The sequence below is a fragment of the Scyliorhinus canicula genome, chromosome 13 (genome assembly GCF_902713615.1).
Source record: "Scyliorhinus canicula chromosome 13, sScyCan1.1, whole genome shotgun sequence".
Lineage (NCBI taxonomy): Eukaryota > Metazoa > Chordata > Chondrichthyes > Carcharhiniformes > Scyliorhinidae > Scyliorhinus > Scyliorhinus canicula.
The window spans coordinates 1943287-1963912 of record NC_052158.1 but is presented as its reverse complement, the minus strand read 5'-3'; the positions used below and the strand labels follow the sequence as shown (position 1 = coordinate 1963912).

At 54.0% G+C, this 20626-nt stretch overlaps 1 protein-coding gene across 1 annotated transcript in view; it reads right to left on the bottom strand.

The window, feature by feature from the left end:
- abhd16a (abhydrolase domain containing 16A, phospholipase) overlaps positions 1 to 20626 on the bottom strand; it is an 81276-nt gene that overhangs the window by 12123 nt on the left and 48527 nt on the right. The window contains exons 9-16 of the mRNA XM_038816222.1: positions 18047 to 18148; positions 17076 to 17139; positions 16681 to 16730; positions 12016 to 12139; positions 10617 to 10721; positions 9352 to 9415; positions 8550 to 8606; positions 1306 to 1368 (exon numbers count right to left, since the gene is read on the bottom strand). Of these exons, the coding sequence (XP_038672150.1) occupies positions 1306 to 1368; positions 8550 to 8606; positions 9352 to 9415; positions 10617 to 10721; positions 12016 to 12139; positions 16681 to 16730; positions 17076 to 17139; positions 18047 to 18148 (629 nt within the window). The remainder of the gene's footprint in view (positions 1 to 1305; positions 1369 to 8549; positions 8607 to 9351; positions 9416 to 10616; positions 10722 to 12015; positions 12140 to 16680; positions 16731 to 17075; positions 17140 to 18046; positions 18149 to 20626) is intronic.

The window sequence follows — 20626 nt, the reverse complement described above, 5'->3', positions numbered from 1 at the left end:
ACCCCTCATTACAGAGATTATCGCCCACTGACCCACATTACACCTCATTACAGAGATTATCGCCCACTGACCCACATTACCCCTCATTACAGAGATTAACACCCACTGACCCACATTATACCCTCATTACAGAGAGATTATCGCCCACTGACCCACATTACACCTCATTACAGAGAGATTATCCCCCACTGACCCACATTACACCTCATTACAGAGATTATCCCCCACTGACCCACATTACACCTCATTACAGAGAGATTATCGCCCACTGACCCACATTACACCCTCATTACAGAGATTATCGCCCACTGACCCACATTACACCCTCATTACAGAGATTAACACCCACTGACCCACATTACACCTCATTACAGAGAGATTATCGCCCACTGACCCACATTACACCCTCATTACAGAGATTATCGCCCACTGACCCACATTACACCTCATTACAGGGAGATTATCGCCCACTGACCCACATTACACCCTCATTACAGAGATTATCCCCCACGATTAAATAATAGTAAAATATTGCAGGTGCTGGAAATCTGAAAAACAGAAAATGGTGGAAAGATTCAACAGCTAAGGCGCCCGATACACTCTCATTGCTCCTCATCTGCCCGATCCTTCAAGCACCACACTTAGCAGTGCCTGCGGATCACCCACTGGACGGGTCAGCCACCTTCAATCCTATTGATCCGGTGTGGAAGCAATTGGTCCTGGATTTTTCTTTGGGGTGAGGGGGGGTTGAGAGAGCTCAGTGCTGCCATCTGAAGTTAGCGGTGTGCAACTGCAGTTACGGTGCAGCACTGGCCAGTCAGGGAACTAGTGCTGTACTCAGCAAGATTAACGCAGAGCGTGTGTCGCGGCAAAGAAGATGCATGTTTTCCAGCACCTCCCAAATGATCGAAAGGGCCAGCAGCACACGGCGGAGGCTGCGATTGTTAATGCTTGGAGCGGTGACCGATTGGGAGGCGAGAGTCAGTCACGCCGGCTGGGAACAGGGATGCATCGCAGGAGGAGAAGCGAAGCAGCCAGTTGGCTACCCAGCGACCCCTGTGGGAGAGCCCATGCGAGTGCACATTGGACAAGTGTGGCATGGGGAGGGGGTGGGCCCAGGTGACAACGGTTGCCAGGCTCAGGCAGCCTGTCGGCGCTTGCTACTTAGCCTTCTGTGCAAACAGCCACCACTGAGTGAAGGGGGAAGCTCAGACACTGGAACAATCGGCACTCAGGGAGGGACAGGGTGGGCAAGAGACGGGTCAATGACTCAAGACGGAAGATGTCAAATCGGCGGTCCATTACCTGAACTGGAGGAACCTTAGGAGGAGATCGTTGCCACGGTTTGACATGATATCTTCAGGAACGCTGAAAAGAGGGACACAGAGAGGGAACAGCTGGTGAAGCGCCCGGATAAAAGCAGATTGTCGTCTTCCCAGATTCTCCAAGGTCATTGTCCATAAAGGACAAGAGCAGCAACGTCATGTGAGCGCTACCCCCTCCAAACCCTCCCCCTCCTTGTCAGTCACCCGTCACCCCAAACCCACCTTCCTTGCCTGGGTATCAGGTCACAGGAGGGTCTCCTGAAGGGGACAACAATTAATGAAAAGACCAGGCGTTTTGTCCCAGCCCTTTTCTGTTCATCTGTTATCGGGAGAAACGTTCGCCTTGCGCTCCTCGGGACAAACCCAAGAACGCCAAATTTTAAACTCTTAAAACAATTTATACTACAGGAGGAAAAGGTGCAGACTGCTTGGCAAGTTGACTCTGATTGGCCGGGGCGTTGCCATGGGGAAAGCAACAGGGGAACTATAGGTTCCCCAAGCTCCTGGGTAATTCATTAAAGGGGCACATCCCTTTCATTTGCAGTGGCTCATGAATGTGTGTGGCTTCCAGCAAGTGTAAACTGTCCGGCTGTTAGCGTAGCTATCAGCGCACTCCGGATTGCTCAGCCAGTGCTGCCCAATCACAGAATCGAACGGTAGACACCTTAGTTTGGGGTTTTTGAAAGCGGGGGATGGTCGAGTGTGGTCTGCACCCTGCCTATTATGAGCCACCGGCGGAACATGCTGTTTGATTGGCTCAGCGAATCGCCGGGACCTTGGACCAACCTGTCGGCATCACGCCAGCACTGAATCCCACACACGACATTGGTCAGCCGTACAGCGGGCAGGCCCGTCTTTTTGTTCCGTTCTCCTTGGAATCGGGGCAAGCAGCACTTGTTACCCAGTTCCCGATCGCCCCCGGGGAGGAGGGAGGTGGTTTCATTCAATGATTTTCAAAAGTGCCTGACTCACAAGGCCACTTCATTCAAGGCATTTCACCTCTTGTGATGTTACTGAAATATTCATTCAGGGGACTTGGGTGTTGATTGCCCTTTCCGAATTGCCCTTGAACTGGCTGACTCGCTCGGCCATTTCAGACACAGCTAAGGGTCAACCAAATGACTGTGGGGCCTGAGGTCACGCGTCGGCCAGACCGGGTAAGGACGGCAGATGGAAGGACATGAGTGAACCAGGTGGATTTTAGAATAATTATAGAATCCCTACAGCAGAAGGAGGCCATTCTGCCCATCGGGTCCACACTGACCGTTTGAAAGAGGCCCCTGCCCAGGCCCACTGCTCCTCCCTATCTCCCAAACACAACCGAATATTTGGACACCAAGGGGCAATTTTAGCATGGCCAATCCACCTTACGTACGACCCACTGAATCTGCACCGACTCTCGGAAAGAGCATTCCATCTCAGTCCATTCGGCCACACTAACCCCGAACCCCACCTAACCTGCACATCGCTGGACACTAAGGGCAATTGATCACAGCCAATCCACCTAACCGGCACATCTTTGGACTGTGGGAGGAAACCGGAGCACCCGGAGGAAACCCACCCAGACACGGGGAGAACGTACAAATTCCACACAGCGGGCGGCACGGCAGCACAGTGGTTAGCACTGTAGCTTCACAGCTCCAGGGACCCGGGTTCGATTCTCCGCTGGGTCACTGTGCGGAGTCTGCACGTTCTCCCCGTGTCTGCGTGGGTTTCCTCCCACAGTCCAAAGATGTGCGGGTTAGGGTGGATTGATTGGCTGCGCTAAAGTGCCCTCAGTGTCCAAAAACGGTTTGGTGGGGTTTCGGGGTTAGGGTGGAGGTGTGGGTGAAGGAGGGTGCTCTTTCCAAGGGCCGGTGCAGACACGAAGAGGAACCCAGGCCTGGCAGGGACAGCTGCATGGTGGGATGCTGGTAGTTCAGGGGTACGGAGTGGGTGGGAATGACCTGGGAATCGTTCCTTATGATGGGGGCGAGGCAGAGGACAAATGATCGTGAAAGGAAATCGGGTAGCTACTCAAGGGAAACAAACCTGCCGGGGCAATGGGGACAGAGCGGAGAGGGGTGGGGGGGTGAAACGGGGCGGATTGCCCCTCAGGGGCTTGCATAGGCTCGATGGGCAGACTGGCTTTCTCCTCTTCCACAATGACGCTGGCTGGCACGAATACTTCGGATTCTCTGCCCCGCGGACGCAGAAGGGAGGGGGGTGGGCTACTACAGGGAAATGGTGTTGAAGGGGATGAGCTGCTGAATGGCAGAGCAGGCTCGAGGGGCTGAATGGCCTCCACCTTCGGCATTGCCAGTTTCAGTCTCGAGCTCAGGAAAGCCTTGCCCGAGTCTCTGACCTCCCTGTGATCATACAGAGAATTTACAGTGCAGAAGGAGGCCATTCGGCCCATCGAGTCTGCACCGGCTCTTGGAAAGAGCACCCTACCCAAGGTCAACACCTCCACCCTATCCCCATAACCCAGTAACCCCACCCAACACTAAGGGCAATTTTGGTCAAGGGCAATTTAGCCTGGCCAATCCACCTAACCTGCACATCTTTGGACTGTGGGAGGAAACCGAAGCACCCGGAGGAAACCCACGCACACACGGGGAGGATGTGCAGACTCCACACAGACAGTGACTCAAGCCGGAATCGAACCTGGGACCCTGGAGCTGTGAAGCGATTGTGCTATCCACAATGCTACCGTGCTGCCCCAAATGTTAGATCCAATAAGTTGTCACGAGTTGGCTTCAATTAAGTCACTGTGAAGAGCCCGAGTCGCCACATTCCGGCGCCTGTTCAGGGAGGCCGGTACGGGAATTGAACCCACGCTGCTGGCATTGTTCTGCATTACAAGCCAGCTGTTTATCCCAGTGTGCTAAACCAGTCCCTACTTGTTCCCTCCTCCAGCCCCTCCTGCAATCCTGACCTCTGGTGGATCACAGCTGCACTACATCGGCAACCGTCTCTTCAGCAGCCTGGGGCGCTCAACTCCAGCATTCCCTCCACAGACCTCTTCATCACTCTCGCTCTCACATCCAGGATGCCCCTGGAAACCTTTCACTAATCTTTTGGTCACCCTTCCTGATGTGCGACTTAGTGACAATTGTTTGACAATCGTGCCTGTCAAGCATTTGGGACATTTTACTAAGTCAAAAGGCAAGTTGACTAGCGCCTCTTCCACAAACATTCACCCTCGCCTCCGTCTCCATTGGCCGTGTGCGCCAGATTCACTGCAGGAACTCACTGAGGCTCCTCAGGCAGCACCTTCCAAACCCACGGTCACCACCATCTAGAAGGACAAGAGCAGCAGATACCTGGGATCACCTCCCCCACCAACCTGGAGGTTCCCCTCCAAGTCACTCCCCATCCTGACTGGGAAATATATCGGCCGTTCCTTCAGTGTCGCCGGGTCCAAATCCTGGAGCTCCCTCCCTAACAGCACGGTGGGTGTACCTACACCCCAGGGACTGCAGCGGCTTCAAGACGGCAGCTCAGCACCACCTTGTCAAGGGGCAATTAGGGATGGGCAGTAAATGCTGGGCTAGCCAGCAACTCTCACATTGCTTGATGACTTTTTTTAGTTTCAAATTGCCTTTTGGAGCATTCTATCCAGTGTAACATGATCTGGGAGGCGACAAACTCAAACCTCCACATCAATGGCTGCGAGAGTCACTGGGATCCACTCTCCAGTGTGAGGGAGTCACTGGGATCCACTCTCCGGTGTGATGGAGTCACTGGGATCCACTCTCCAGTGTGAGGGAGTCACTGGGATCCACTCTCCAGTGTGAGGGAGTCACTGGGATCCGCTCTCCAGTGTGAGGGAGTCACTGGGATCCACTCTCCAGTGTGAGGGAGTCACTGGGATCCGCTCTCCAGTGTGAGGGAGTCACTGGGATCCACTCTCCGATGTGATGGAGTCACTGGGATCCACTCTCCAGTGTGAGGGAGTCACTGGAATCCACTCTCCAGTGAGGGAGTCACTGGGATCCACTCTCCAGTGTGAGGGAGTAACTGGGATCCACTCTCCAGGTGGGGAGTCACTGGGATCCACTCTCCAGGTGGGGAGTCACTGGGATCCACTCTCGTGTGAGGGAGTCACTGGAATCCGCTCTCCAGTGTGAGGGAGTCACTGGGATCCACTCTCCAGTGTGAGGGAGTCACTGGGATCCACTCTCCGGTGTGATGGAGTCACTGGGATCCACTCTCCAGTGTGAGGGAGTCACTGGGATCCACTCTCCAGTGTGAGGGAGTCACTGGGATCCGCTCTCCAGTGTGAGGGAGTCACTGGGATTCACTCTCCAGTGTGAGGGAGTCACTGGGATCCGCTCTCCAGAGTGAGGGAGTCACTGGGCTCCACTCTCCAGTGTGAGGGAGTCACTGGGCTCCACTCTCCAGTGTGAGGGAGTCACTGGGATCCGCTCTCCAGTGTGAGGGAGTCACTGGAATCCGCTCTCCAGTGTGAGGGAGTCACTGCAATCCACTCTCCAGTGAGAGAGTCACTGGGATCCACTCTCCAGTGTGAGGGAGTCACTGGGATCTGCTCTCCAGTGTGAGGGAGTCACTGGGATCAACTCTCCAGTGTGAGGGAGTCACTGGGATCCGCTCTCCAGTGTGAGGGAGTCACTGGGATCCACTCTCCAGTGTGAGGGAGTCACTGGGATCCACTCTCCAGTGTGAGGGAGTCACTGGGATCCACTCTCCGGTGTGATGGAGTCACTGGGATCCACTCTCCAGTGTGAGGGAGTCACTGGAATCCACTCTCCAGTGAGGGAGTCACTGAGATCCACTCTCCAGTGTGAGGGAGTAACTGGGATCCACTCTCCAGGTGGGGAGTCACTGGGATCCACTCTCCAGTGTGAGGGAGTCACTGGGATCCACTCTCGTGTGAGAGAGTCACTGGAATCCGCTCTCCAGTGTGAGGGAGTCACTGGGATCCACTCTCCAGTGTGAGGGAGTCACTGGGATCCACTCCCCAGTGTGAGGGAGTCACTGGGATCCGCTCTCCAGTGTGAGGGAGTCACTGGGATCCGTTCTCCAGTGTGAGGGGGTCACTGGGATCCGCTCTCCAGTGTGAGGGAGTCACTGGGATCCAGTCTCCAGTGTGAGGGACTCACTGGGATCCACTCTCCAGTGTGAGGGAGTCACTGGGATCCAGTCTCCAGTGAGGGAGTCACTGGAATCCACTCTCCAGTGAGGGAGTCACTGGGATCCGCTCTCCAGTGTGAGGGAGTCACTGGAATCCGCTCTCCAGTGTGAGGGAGTCACTGGGATCCAGTCTCCAGTGAGGGAGTCACTGGAATCCACTCTCCAGTGAGGGAGTCACTGGGATCCGCTCTCCAGTGTGAGGGAGTCACTGGGATCCACTCTCCAGTGTGGGGAGTCACTGGGATCCACTCTCCAATGTGAGGGGGTCACTGGGATCCACTCTCCAGTGTGAGGGAGTCACTGGGATCCACTCTCCAGTGTGAGGGAGTCACTGGAATCCGCTCTCCAGTGTGAGGGAGTCACTGGGATCCACTCTCTAGTGTGAGGGAGTCACTGGAATCCGCTCTCCAGTGTGAGGGAGTCACTGGGATCCGCTCTCCAGTGTGAGGGAGTCACTGGGATCCGCTCACCAGTGTGAGGGAGTCACTGGGATCCGCTCACCAGAGTGAGGGAGTCACTGGGATCCAGTCTCCAGTGTGAGGGAGTCACTGGGATCCGCTCACCAGAGTGAGGGAGTCACTGGTATCCACTCTCCAGAGTGAGGGAGTCACTGGGATCCGCTCTCCAGAGTGAGGGAGTCACTGGGATCCGCTCTCCAGTGTGAGGGAGTCACTGGGATCCACTCTCCAGAGTGAGGGAGTCACTGGGATCCACTCTCCAGTGTGAGGGAGGCACTGGGATCCACTCTCCAGTGTGAGGGAGTCACTGGGATCCACTCTCCAGTGTAAGGGAGTCACTGGGATCCGCTCACCAGTGTGAGAGAGTCACTGGGATCCGCTCTCCAGTGAGGGAGTCACTGGGATCCGCTCTCCAGTGAGGGAGTCACTGGGATCCGCTCTCCAGTGTGAGGGAGTCACTGGGATCCGCTCTCCAGAGTGAGGGAGTCACTGGGATCCACTCTCCAGTGTGAGGGAGTCACTGGAATCCACTCTCCAGTGAGGGAGTCACTGGGATCCGCCCGGCTGCACTGTTGCAGCCGTGCACAGTCATTTCCTGCTGTCTGATGAAACAGCGATAATAATCTTTATTAGTGTCACAAGTAGGCTTACATTAACACTGCAATGAAGTTACTGTGAAATTCCCCTCGTTGCCACATTCCGTCGCCTGTTCGGGTACACGGAGGGAGAATTCAGAATGTCCAATTCACCTAACAGCACGTCTTTCGGGACTTGTGGGAGGAAACCGGAGGAAACCCACGCAGACACGGGGGAGAACGTGCAGACTCAGCACAGTGAGCCAAGCCGGGAATCGAACCTGGGACCCTGGAGCTGTGAAGCAGCAGTGCTAACCACTGTGCTAATGTGCCAGCCCCGATTAATCCCATCCATGGACTCCATCTAAAACTCCCGCTGCCTGGGGAAAGCGGGCAGCATAATCAAAGACCCCCCTCCCACCCGGCTTACTCACTCTTCCAGCCTCTTCCATCGGGCAGGAGATACAGAAGTCTGAGAACCCGCACGAACAGACTCAAAAACAGCTTCTTCCCCACTGTTACCAGACTCCTAAACGACCCTCTTATTGACTGACCTGATCTCTTCACACATCAGCTCTGCTGAGTAGTACTACACTCCGTATGCTTCACCCAATGCCTGTGTCTATGTATTTACATTGCCTATAAACTGCATGGTTAACGTGACAATAGGGCAATCCAACATCTGAAATTGGACACGGACGCATTGAGATCCCCTTTTACGCTGATTGAAAACGCTTCACTTTTGCAAATCGCTTGAAATCTGTGCCCCTCTCGTTCTCGATCCTTTTCCAAGGGGGAACAGTTTCTCCCCAACGACTCTGTCCGGCCTCCCCGTGATATTGAACACCTCGATCAAATCTCCTCTCAGCCTTCAAAGGCCTGTTTGGCCCTTCGTAGCATCCCTACGCTGCAGAAGGAGGCCATTTGGCCCATCGAGCGCCTGCATCGACCCCTCTGAAAGAGCGCCCTCGGGTAACGGAGGGGGGAAACGAGGGGGGGGCCCTTCACACACACAAAGAAAAGTGGGTGCAATCGAAAGAGTGAGTTGTACGTACGTGGTGGTGATGATCTCGTCCTTTGTTCTCCTGATCAGTAACACAGGTCCTTGATACCTTTGGAATAAAAGGGAAGGTTTAGACAGCTGGGCCTCACTCGAAATGATTCACAATTTACACAGATGTCAATGACAGAGGCCGGCATGCTTGGCGGTCGCCTCTCGCCATTGACCGAAGGTGGGATCTTCCCGGGCTTTCCCATTGACCAAAGGTGGGATCTTCCCGGGCTTTCCCATTGTTCGTACCCGTGACGTGGGAGTGGGGGGCTAATCGCCAGTGGGAAGGCCGGAAAACCCCGCCCAGAGTTTCCATTAATATCGATTTGGCCGCAGCTCATTTACACAGATCCGTCCCCTCTTCAGTTCTGAAGAAGTGCCAACTGGCCGTTATCTTTTGGTTTTCCCTCTCCGCGGATGGTGCCAGACCCGCTGAGATTTCTGTCTTTAATTCAGAATTCCAGCCATATTTCAGCTTCTCTTTCAAACTCTCAACCCTGTTGGCAAATTCCTCCATTGTATGGCCACGCATGCACACCACCACCCCCCCCCCCCCCCCCCCCCCCCCCCCCAATTTTCGCCGCTGCGGCATCGGCGACGCTGCCTTCAGCCGCACTGGTTGCCGCCAACAACAACAAAAGGTCCACGTCACCAGCGGCAACGGCGGTAGCCTCGGGAGAGACGACACTTCTCTGACTTTACACCGGGCAATCGCCCACTGCCAAAGCCTTGGGAAACACTGCGCAAAGCACTCCGAGCCGGCCGCAGGGATACGGCGGTATGGGCAGCCACCCAAACTGACTCACTTGCACAGCTGCTCCGCGTTGTTGAGGTTCAGGTAGTCGCGGACGGTCCGTGTGACAAGACCCTCTGTCGACGACAGGAGGAGGGTGGGGAGGAAGAGAGAGAGAGTGTGTTAGAGGTCAAGGTCATTCAAGTTCCACTCGAGCCCGACGCACAACAGAATGAACTTCTCACGACAACATACCAGAAGAAAAGACGGGAGGGGTGTGCGGGGAGAGGAACATTATAATTACTGTTATCTCCATTTGGATAAAGCTGGCAAATTAAACCATTGAAGACAGGGTCCATGAACAACACACTCTTTCTAATTAAAACAAAAGATGAGGGGGGAAAATCCAGCAGGTCAGAGGTCGGCCGTGCACGGGAAGCAGTGCTGACGTCTCAGGGTCAGTGACCTCTCTTCAGTCTTGATTCAAGGTCGCACGGACGCGAAAGGCTAACTGCTGTTTTGCTCTCCAGTGATGTCGAGCCACACGTGGATCCGACAGAAGGGAATGAGGGAGGATCTGTTCCTTCCAGGGACAGGAAAACCAGGGGAATAGGCCAAGGTGAGAGTTCGCGCCCCCAAATACAAATGATTGGCTTTCACAGCTGCACTCCCACCTTTGATTAAGGGCCAGCAATTTAAAGACCGGTGTGCAATCAAACCGGAGAAGATTTACGGCACAGGAAGAGGCCACTCCGCCCGTTATGCCTGCGCCGGCGGGAAAAGGAGCTCCCCACAGTCTAATCCCACCTTCCAGTGTTTGGCTGGTAGCCCTGAAGGTTACGGCACTCGAGGTCCATATCCAGATACCTTTTCAATGAGTTGAGGGTTTCTGCCTCTCCTATCCTTTCACGCAGTGAGTTCCAGACCCCTCCCTCCCCCTCACCCTCTGGGTAAACAATATTTTCCCTCATCTCCCCTCTGATCTTTCCGCCAATCACTTCAAAACGATGCCCCCTGGGTCACTGACCTCTCTGCTACAGCAGTCAGTCCCTTCCCACCCACTCTATCCAGGCCCACTCACAATTTCAAACATCTCAATCAAATCTCCCCTCAGCTTCCTCTGATCCCGGGGGAAGGACCCCAGCCTCTCCAACCTTTCCTCTTCGCTGCAATTTCCCAGCCCTGGCTGGCAATATCCACGTAAATCTCCTCTCTACCTTCTCCAGTGCAATTACGCCCTCTCTGTAACGACGTGATCTGAACTGCACGCGCAATACACAAGTTGCGGCTAATTCTAGTCCGGGGGAAGCAGGGTGGGTGGGGTTAAAGGTCACTTACTGCAGCTCTCCGGCATGACCTTCAGCGCCAGGGGTACCAGGTCATCAAAGGAAGCGTCCAAGACGAGGGCACTGATCTCTGGATAGGTCATCGTTGCCCAGGTAGCTGGAAAAGACATTGGCAAAGCTGACAACCACGTGCAAGTGAACGACAGGCGGTCTGGACCGCGTACGCATGGTTTCGTTTTGTTCTCCTGTTCTGCTCAGGACTCCGTGAGCCACTGGGCAGGAGGATGTGGGGGGGGGGGTTCCCTGTCCCTGTGCCCTGGCCCATTGAGGCACTGTAACGCAGGGTGCACAGGGAAATCCAGTGACCATGCAGACCTGTCCTTAATACAGAGATCCCGGAACAATACAAGATAGCTCTATTAAAAAGCAATAGAGATGGAGGATGTGATGAGAAACAGGGCCTCGATCAGAACTACAGGCATTCTACACCCTGCTGGAGCGACTGCTGCTTCCGGATGTGGAAGGGGAGAGAAGAATTGGGGATATATACAAGTGGCTGGCTGGGGGAGCAGGGAGGCAAGCGGGTGGTGAAGATCAAGAAGAAGTGGGAAGCGGAGTTGGGACAGGAGATCAATTGGGAAGTATAGAGTGAGGCACTGCGTAGGGTAAACGGGACCTCCTCCTGTGCAAGGATACCATTAATAATAAAAATCGCTTATTGTCACGAGTAGGCTTCAATGAAGTTACTGTGAAACGCCCCTAGTCGCCGCATTCCAGCGCCTGTTCGGGGAGGCTGGTAGGGGATTTGAACCCGCGCTGCTGGTCTTGTTCTGCATTACAAGCCAGCTGTTTAGCCCACTGTGCTAAACCAGCCCCTTAAACCAGTTTAAGGTGGTGCACAGGGTGCATATGACTCGGGTGAGAATGAGTGGGTTCTTTCAGGGGGTAGCAGATGAGTGTGAGAGGTGCGGTGGGGGCCAGCGAATCACGCGCACGTGTTTTGGGGTCACGAATAATTGGGAAGATTCTGGGCGGGAGTGTTCGGGGTCTTAGCCAGGATAGTGGAGGAGGAGGTGGACCCGGGCCCTTTGGTGGCGATATTTGGGGTCTCAGAGAAGCCGGAGCTCATGGAGAGGAGGAAGGCCGATGTCTTGGCCTTCGCCTCTCTGATTGCGCGGCGGCCAATTTTACTGGAGTGGCGGTCGGCATCGCCACCGGGGGTAGCAGCATGGCTGGGTGACCTGTACGACTTCCTGCGGTTAGAGAAGATAAAGTATGAGCGACAACAACCAATTTGTGCAAAGTCAGCTCCCAATAACAGCAACCTCCTGATCGCTTTTTCTTTTAAATAGCGCCTGCCTAAGACCAGGCCATCGGGGAGAACTTACCACTCTCCGGCTGGGGTAAGTGGAGCTCAGTCAGGGGTAGGCAGGAGGGGGAGCAGACAGTACCTGTGAATCCGCCGATGGACCAGGCGTAGACGATGATGTCCTCGATCCGGAAGTTAAGCTGATGGATGGCGTACTGCACCACCACGTCCATGGAGTTGGCCTCGTTCTGAGGGAAAGGAACGCCCTACGGAATGAAGCACGCACACACACCGATCAACAACGCTGGCATAACCACCACTTGAATAAGACCTCACCTGCAACACGTCTCAATGAACAACAGAAACAGCCGTTTGGTCGCACAAGACCCAAGTATTGAGGGGAGAAAGAAAGAAATTTTGGTCGAAGCATTTGGTCTTGCACCCATCAGGGCAATTGGGTTCAGAGTGGAGTATGTGTATTTGATCAGAGCCAAACTGTGTGCTTAAAAGGGACTTTGTGTTAACAAGGCCATTGCATCTTAAGATGTACGTTGCAATCTGTGCTAATCTTGAAATCTGTGCGTATTTGTGCCCCTGTGCTAGGGCCTTTTCACAGTAACTTCATTGAAGCCTACTTGTGACAATAATCAATTATTATATTATTATTATTTGATAAGCTAAAGGGAAAGTAAAGGAGTATTGTAATATAATCCAACTTTTCACATTTATTAAATGTTTTTTCCTTGTTGTTAAAACAAATTAGCGGTCCTGAGACTCTGTTGCTCCAAAACAATTAACAGAATTTACCATCTTTTACATAGAATTTACAGTGCAGAAGGAGGCCATTCGGCCCATCGAGTCTGCACCAGCTCTTGGAAAGATCACCCTACCCAAGGTCAACACCTCCACCCTATCCCCATAACCCAGTAACCCCACCCAACACTAAGGGCAATTTTGGACACTAAGGGCAATTTATCATGGCCAATCCACCTAACCTGCACATCTTTAGACTGTGGGAGGAAACCGGAGCACCCGGAGGAAACCCACGCACACACGGGGAGGATGTGCAGACTCCGCACAGACAGTGATCCAAGCCGGAATCGAACCTGGGACCCTGGAGCTGTGAAGCAATTGTGCTATCCACAATGCTACCGTGCTGCCTAACCTTGAGCCAAGGTTACATTCTGGGATCTTCCCAATCCAGTTACAACCTCAACTGGGATTGCAACAAAGGGAGTCGACGGACCGGGGGGTAAACCTACGTCAGTGAGTGAAGGATCAACAGGGTTTGATGCAAGTTAGGATACGGGGCAGCAGAGTTGTGGATGAGTTTAAGCTTACAGAGGGTGAAAGATGGAAGGCCAAGATAATACCTGAGTAACCAGGTCTACAGGTAACAAATTAATGTGAACGTAGGAACAACAATAGGCCATTCAGCCCCTCAAGCCTGTTCCACCATTCAGAAGGATCAGGTGCAGTCTGAATCAGGCCCATCCAACTCCACAGGCCCTAGTCTGGCAAATAGCTATCAATCAAAATACTTAAACAATGAATTCAGATGGAACATGTTGCTCTCTATGAGACAGTTGTGTTATTACCACTACCTCTGGGACTGGGTGGGACAGTGGGTCAGACACTGTCCTTTCCCCCTCTGGGACTGGGTGGGGGTCAGACACTGTCCTTTGCCCCTCTGGGACTGAGTGGGACAGTGGGTCAGACACTGTCCTTTCCCCCTCTGGGACTGGCTGGGACAGTGGGTCAGACACTATCCTTTCCCCCTCTGGGACTGGGTGGGACAGTGGGTCAGGCACTGTCCTTTCCCCCTCTGGGACTGGGTGTGGATCAGACACTGTCCTTTCCCCCTCTGGGACTGGGTGGGACAGTGGGTCAGACACTGTCCTTTCCCCCTCTGGGACTGGGTGGGTCAGTGGGTCAGACACTGTCCTTTCCCCCTCTGGGACTGGGTGGGACAGTGGGTCAGACACTGTCCTTTCCCCCTCTGGGACTGGGTGGGACAGTGGGTCAGACACTGTCCTTTCCCCCTCTGGGACTGGGTGGGACAGTGGGTCAGACACTGTCCTTTCCCCCTCTGGGACTGGGTCAGACACCGTCCTTTCCCCCTCTGGGACTGGGTGTGGGTCAGACACTATCCTTTCCCCCTCTGGGACTGGGTGGGACAGTGGGTCAGACACTGTCCTTTCCCCCTCTGGGAATGGGTGGGACAGTGGGTCAGACACTGTCCTTTCCCCCTCTGGGACTGGGTGGGACAGTGGGTTAGACACTGTCCTTTCCCCCTCTGGGACTGGGTGTGGGTCAGACTCTGTCCTTTCCCCCTCTGTGACTGGGTGTGGGTCAGACACTGTCCTTTCCCCCTCTGGGACTGAGTGAGACAGTGGGTCAGACTCTGTCCTTTCCCCCTCTGGGACTGGGTGTGGGTCAGACACTGTCCTTTCCCCCTCTGGGACTGGGTGGGACAGTGGGTCAGACACTGTCCTTTCCCCCTCTGGGACTGGGTGTGGGTCAGACACTGTCCTTTCCCCCTCTGGGACTGGGTGTGGGTCAGACACTGTCCTTTCCCCCTCTGGGACTGGGTGGGACAGTGGGTCAGACACTGTCCATTCCCCCTCTGGGACTGGGTGTGGATCAGACACTGTCCTTTCCCCCTCTGGGACTGAGTGGGACAGTGGGTCCGACACTGTCCTTTCCCCCTCTGGGACTGGGTGGGACATTGGGTCAGACACTGTCCTTTCCCCCTCTGGGACTGGGTGGGACAGTGGGTCAGACTCTGTCCTTTCCCCCTCTGGGACTGGGTGTGGATCAGACACACTCTCTGTGTAAAGAACCTACCTCTGACATCTCCCCTATACCTTCCTCCAATCACCTTAAAATTATGTCCGTCGTGACAGCCATTTCCGCCCTGGGGAAAAGTCTCTGGCTATCCACTCTATCCATGTCTCTCATCACCTTGACACCTCTATCAAGTCACCTCTCTGCCTTCTTCGCTCCAGTGAGAAAAGCCCTAGCTCCCTCAACCTTTCTTCATAAGACATGCCCTCCAGTCCAGGCAGCATCCTTGTAAATCTCCTCTGCACCCTCTCCAATGCATCCACATCTTTCCTATAATGAGGCGACCAGAATTGGACACAATATTCCCAGTGTGGTCTAACCAGGGTTTTATAAAGCTGCAGCCAAAACTCGCAGCTCTTAAACTCAATCCCCCTGTTCATGAAAGCCAACACACCATACGCCTTCTTAAGGTGGCAACTTTGAGGGAACTTTGAAGAGTAGCCTTTCGATCCCGCAAGCCCGTTGCCCCCATCACTGAACACAAGAACATAAGAACTAGGAGCAGGAGTAGGCCATCTGGCCCCTCGAGCCTGCTCCGCCATTCAATGAGATCATGGCTGATCTTTTGTGGACTCAGCTCCACTTTCCGGCCCGAACACCATAACCCTTAATCCCTTTATTCTTCAAAAAACTATCTATCTTTAAAAACATGTAATGAAGGAGCCTCAACTGCTTCACTGGGCAAGGAATTCCAGATTCACAACCCTTTGGGTGAAGAAGTTCCTCCTAAACTCAGTCCTAAATCTACTTCTCCTTATTTTGAGGCTATGTCCCCTAGTTCTGCTGTCACCCGCCAGTGGAAACAACCTGCCCGCATCTATCCTATCTATTCCCTTCATAATTTTAAATGTTTCTATAAGATCCCCCCTCATCCTTCTAAATTCCAACGAGTACAGTCCCAGTCTACTCAACCTCTCCTCATAATCCAACCCCTTCAGCTCTGGGATTAACCCCGTGAATCTCCTCTGCACACCCTCCAGTGCCAGTACGTCCTTTCTCAGGTAAGGAGACCAAAACTGAACACAATACTCCAGGTGTGGCCGCACTAACACCTTATACAATTGCAACATAACCTCCCTAGTCTTAAACTCCATCCCTCTAGCAATGAAGGACAAAATTCCATTTGCCTTCTTAATCACCTGTTGCACCTGTAAACCAACTTTCTGTGACTCATGCACTAGCACACCCAGGTCTCTCTGCACAGCGGCATGCTTTAATATTTTATCGTTTAAATAATAAACCCGTTTGCTGTTATTCCTACCAAAATGGATAACCTCACATTTGTCAACATTGTATTCCATCTGCCAGATCCTAGCCCATTCACTTAACCTATCCAAATCCCTCTGCAGACTTCCAGTATCCTCTGCACTTTTCGCTTTACCACTCATCTTAGTGTCATCTGCAAACTTGGACACATTGCCCTTGGTCCCCAACTCCAAATCATCTATGTAAATTGTGAACAATTGTGGGCCCAACACGGATCCCTGAGGGACACCACTAGCTACTGATTGCCAACCAGAGAAACACCTATTAATCCCCACTCTTTGCTTTCTATTAATTAACCAATCCTCTATCCATGCTACTACTTTACCCTTAATGCCATACATCTTTATCTTATGCAGCAACCTTTTGTGTGGCACCTTGTCAAAGGCTTTCTGGAAATCCAGATATACCACATCCATTGGCTCCCCGTTATCTACTGCACTGGTAATGCCCTCAAAAAATTCCACTAAATTAGTTAGGCACGACCTGCCCTTTATGAACCCATGCTGCGTCTGCCCAATGGGACAATTTCTATCCAGATGCCTCCTGATTGGTGATTGCTGCTGCCCTTTCCCAGTGTCCTGAGTGCCTCAGTCCAACGCAGAGTGGTAAGGGCCTCAGGAGGGGCAAGTGTTTAAAGCTCCACAGCCAACGTAGCATTCCCTGTTCACCAACATGGGTCGGTCTGTCCACTCACCGTACTTCCTGCAAAGCCAGGGTGGTTCCATCCGAGAACTGAATATCCAGCTGCACAAAAAAACAAACAAAACCAAGAGGTGGCGTAAACTCAGGTAAAACTCATGGAATCGTAGAGCACAGGGTGGAGGCCATTCGACACACTGTGTCCGTACTGGCTCAGTGAGAGCGCCAGCCATTTCCTCCCACTCCCCCACCATATCCCCGCTTTAACGGCAAAACGTATTATTTTCTGTTCAGTTCCTCAGCCAAACTTTGTTAGGAAATCACGATTGAAACTGTTTCCAGATCATCACCCACTTCCCCGTTCTCCTCTGTGGCTCCCCACTCTCCCCCCCCCCCCCCCCCCCCATTTCATGCAGGATGCCTTGAGGACGTGTCGAAAATGTGCAATACCTTCCAGTGGTGTGCTGACACAGCCAACCTCGTAGAAGCCAGCGTTGCCCTCACAGCAGATCACCTGTTACGACAAGAAACATGTTAGTTTAGCGTGCGGCCTCCGTCTCTTGACGTCCAGAGCTGCTCGTTGGCTGCCACTGCGCATCGGGGGTGGAGGGAGTGAATGTTTGTGGAAGGGACGCCAATCAAGCGGGGCTGCTTTGTCCTGGATGGTGTGGAGCTTCTTGAGTGTTGGAGCTGAGCTCAACCAGGCAAGTGGAGCTGGATTCCATCACATTCCGTGGGCAGCACGGCGGCACAGTGGTTAGCACCGGCAGGGAACTGGGTTCAATTCCGCCCTCGGCTGACTGTGCGGAGTCTGCACGTCCTCCCCGTGTCTGCGTGGGTTTCCTCCGGGTGCTCCGGTTTCCTCCCACAGACACAAAGATATGCAGGTTAGGTGGATTGGTCACGGGGATAGGGTGGGGAGTGGGCCTAGGCCAGGTGCTCGTTCGGAGGGGTCGGTGCAGACTCGATGGGCCGAATGGCCTCCTCAGCACTGTAGGGATTGTACGGATTCCGGTCATGGGAGACCTTCAGAAGGTGTGGAGTGGGTGGGAAGTTGGTTTCAGCATGCGGTCCCTTAACGATTTCAGTTGCACTGTTGGGTTGGTGCAGTGATCTACAGGGGCCGTCCTGCACGCTGACCGCGTGGGGATTTACAGGACACAAGGCCGCGCGGCCTAGATTGAGCATTGGTGACGGGTTGGAGCTGATACTCCAGAATCTGGCTGTGCTCCCTCTGCCGGTTCCGGTTATATCCCATGGGCATTAAACTGGCCGGCTGACTCCACAGCACAGCTGCTCTTTGATTCTCCAGCTTTTACAACCGGGATTGGAGGCCGGCCAGATGAACAGGTGGGCCTATGTCCGCTCGGGGCCCCGTCCCTCCCCGCCCCGGCCACGAGCCGGGCCCCGCAGTGCCTCACCAGCTTCGCCCCGCGCTCGCTCGCCGCTGACCTCCGGTCCACAAACACCGTGTCAATCTGGTTGCCGTCGCAGGCGATCAGCTTGGCTCGCTTCCCCTGGTACTGAGACAAGAAGGAGAAGAAAATCAAAGGGGCTACCACCTTTATCATTGACTCAGGCGGCACAGAGCCGGGTTGGGGGGGGGGATTCGGCCCATCCAGCTGCTGCTAGCTCTCCGGTAAAGTTAATCAATTTGCAGCACCTTCCGACCCTTAAACCCAGTTTCCTGTGGAAAGGTCATCCTGAATCTGTTTGCACTGCCCTGTCAGACAGTGCATTCCAGTCAGAGTAACTCACTGCCATTGGAAACGCCCCAATGAGCTGCCTCACAGCTCCAGGGTCCCGGGTTCAATTCCCGGCTTGGGTCACTGTCTGTGTGGAGTCTGCACGTTCTCCCTGGGTCTCCGTGGGTTTCCTCCGGGTGCTCCGGTTTCCTCCCACAGCCCAAAGATGTGCCGGTTATCGGTGGGGCTACGGGGTTAGGGCGGGGGAGGGGGCCTAGGTAGGGTGCGCTTTCGGAGGGCCGGTGCAGCAATTATTTCTGCCTTCAGACGAGGCCTCGATCGAACCTGCCTCTATGACTCCCTGACCCCAACTCCCTGACCCCACCTCCTGTCCTAATTTCCTTCGCCAATTACCTTCAATCGGTGCCCTCTGGGCTCCCGATTCTTCCGCCAACGGGAGATAGTTTCAACGGGAATAGGAATTTCCTCCTCCCCAGCTACCCTGAGCAGGCCACCTCGAGTCTTTGTATCAGATCAGGCCGGACCTTCCCGACTCTAACCTCCACCCCATGGCTTCTCCAGACTGTCCGTGTGACTGCAGTCCCTCATCCCTGGGTTCATTCCAGTAAAAGGTCCCTTCGCACTCTCTCCAACGCCTTAGCCGTTTGCCACCCTTCACGGCCGTGAGGTTGACTGTCAAAATGGTCGGGCGAGGCACTCAGCTCAAGCGGCCTTTCGGGATGGGCGATAGACAGACAACCTGCAAAGTAGCCCTCCGCGAGCTAGGTTCCCAGCTTTGCCTCCAAGCTCTGGGCATCTCCCCACCAAAAGCTGTCAGTCTGCGGTTCTGCTGTCACCATCTGCAGCCCTCCCAAACCCACCTTCTGTTCCTTTACTCCTCCCCGTGGCCATAGAACCATAGAAAAGCTACCGAACAAAAGGAGGCCCTTCGGTCCATCTTGTGCATGCCAGCCCAAGGGCACCAAGGTGCTCTTCTAATCCCACCTCCCTGCACCCGGTCCATAGCCCTATACCTTAGAGCACTTACGATGCAGATCCAGGTACTTTTTAAAAGAGTTTAGGGTCTCTGCCTCCACCACCAACTCGGCCAGCGAATTCCAGACTCCCGCTGCCCGTTGAGTAGAAACGTTCTTCCTCACGTCCCCCCGTACACCTTCTGCCACTCATCTTGAATCTATGTCCCCGGGTTCCAGAATTCTCCACCGGGGGAAACAATTTTATCCTGTCCTCTTCCCCACATAATTTTGTACATCTCAATCAAGTCACCCCCTCAGCTTCCTGGGTTCCAAGGGGAACAAATCCCAACCTCTCAGTGACAATTCTCCAGCCCGGGCAACATTTTAGCCAATTTCCTCTGCACTCTCTCCAGGGCAATAACATCCTTCCTGTAATGTGGCGACCAGAACAGTGCACAATACTCCAGTTGTGGGCTCACCGATGTTTTATACAGTTCCAACATTATATCCTGGCTTTTATATTCTGTACCTCTGCCAACGAAGGAGAGCATTCCATACGCTCTCTTAACAGCAGTGTGTACTTTACCTGCGGCCTTTAGGGATCTGTGTACCTGTACGCTGAGATTTCTCACTTCGTCCACCCCTCTTGGCCAACGTAAGTTAGTTACCGAGAAATCCGACAGGGAGTTCAGGCAAAACCGCTTTATCCAGGATGAGCGGAGAAGGTGGAACTCACTACTATGGGGGGGGGGGAGTGGAATTGAATGGATGTGTGAAAGGCAAGTTGGGAAAGGATCCGAGGGAGGGGGTCCTCCCCTCTCCCCGCCCAGTTTTCTCGGGCTCTGCACTCGCTGGCAACCACTGCATCACTCATTGAGTTATTGATGACAGGGCCGTTGACCTGACATTGCAGGTCATTTCCCTCCCGCTCCCTTCGTAGCATTGATGCAGACACTTATATTGGCGGACACATTCGGAGCATAAGGCGGCCATTTTTCAGCCTGCTGCCCCCTTCAACAGGATCATGGCTGTGACCTCAACTCCACTTTGCTGACTGCGCTACCCTCCCCCCTCCCCCCCACACACCCCAATAACCCTTGACATCCCCCCCCCCCCCCCCCGGCCCTCTCCCACGTCAATCAAAAATGGGTCCAACTCAGCCTTGAATATATTTAGTCACCCACAGCCTCCACTGCCCTCTGGGGAAGAAAATCCCACACACACCCAACCACCATCAGAGAGAGAAAAAATTCTCCTCGTCTCCTTCACTAAAGGGAGGCTCCTTATATGTTAAACTGCACCCCCCCCCCCCCCCCCCCCCCCCACCGTTTCTCGTCTC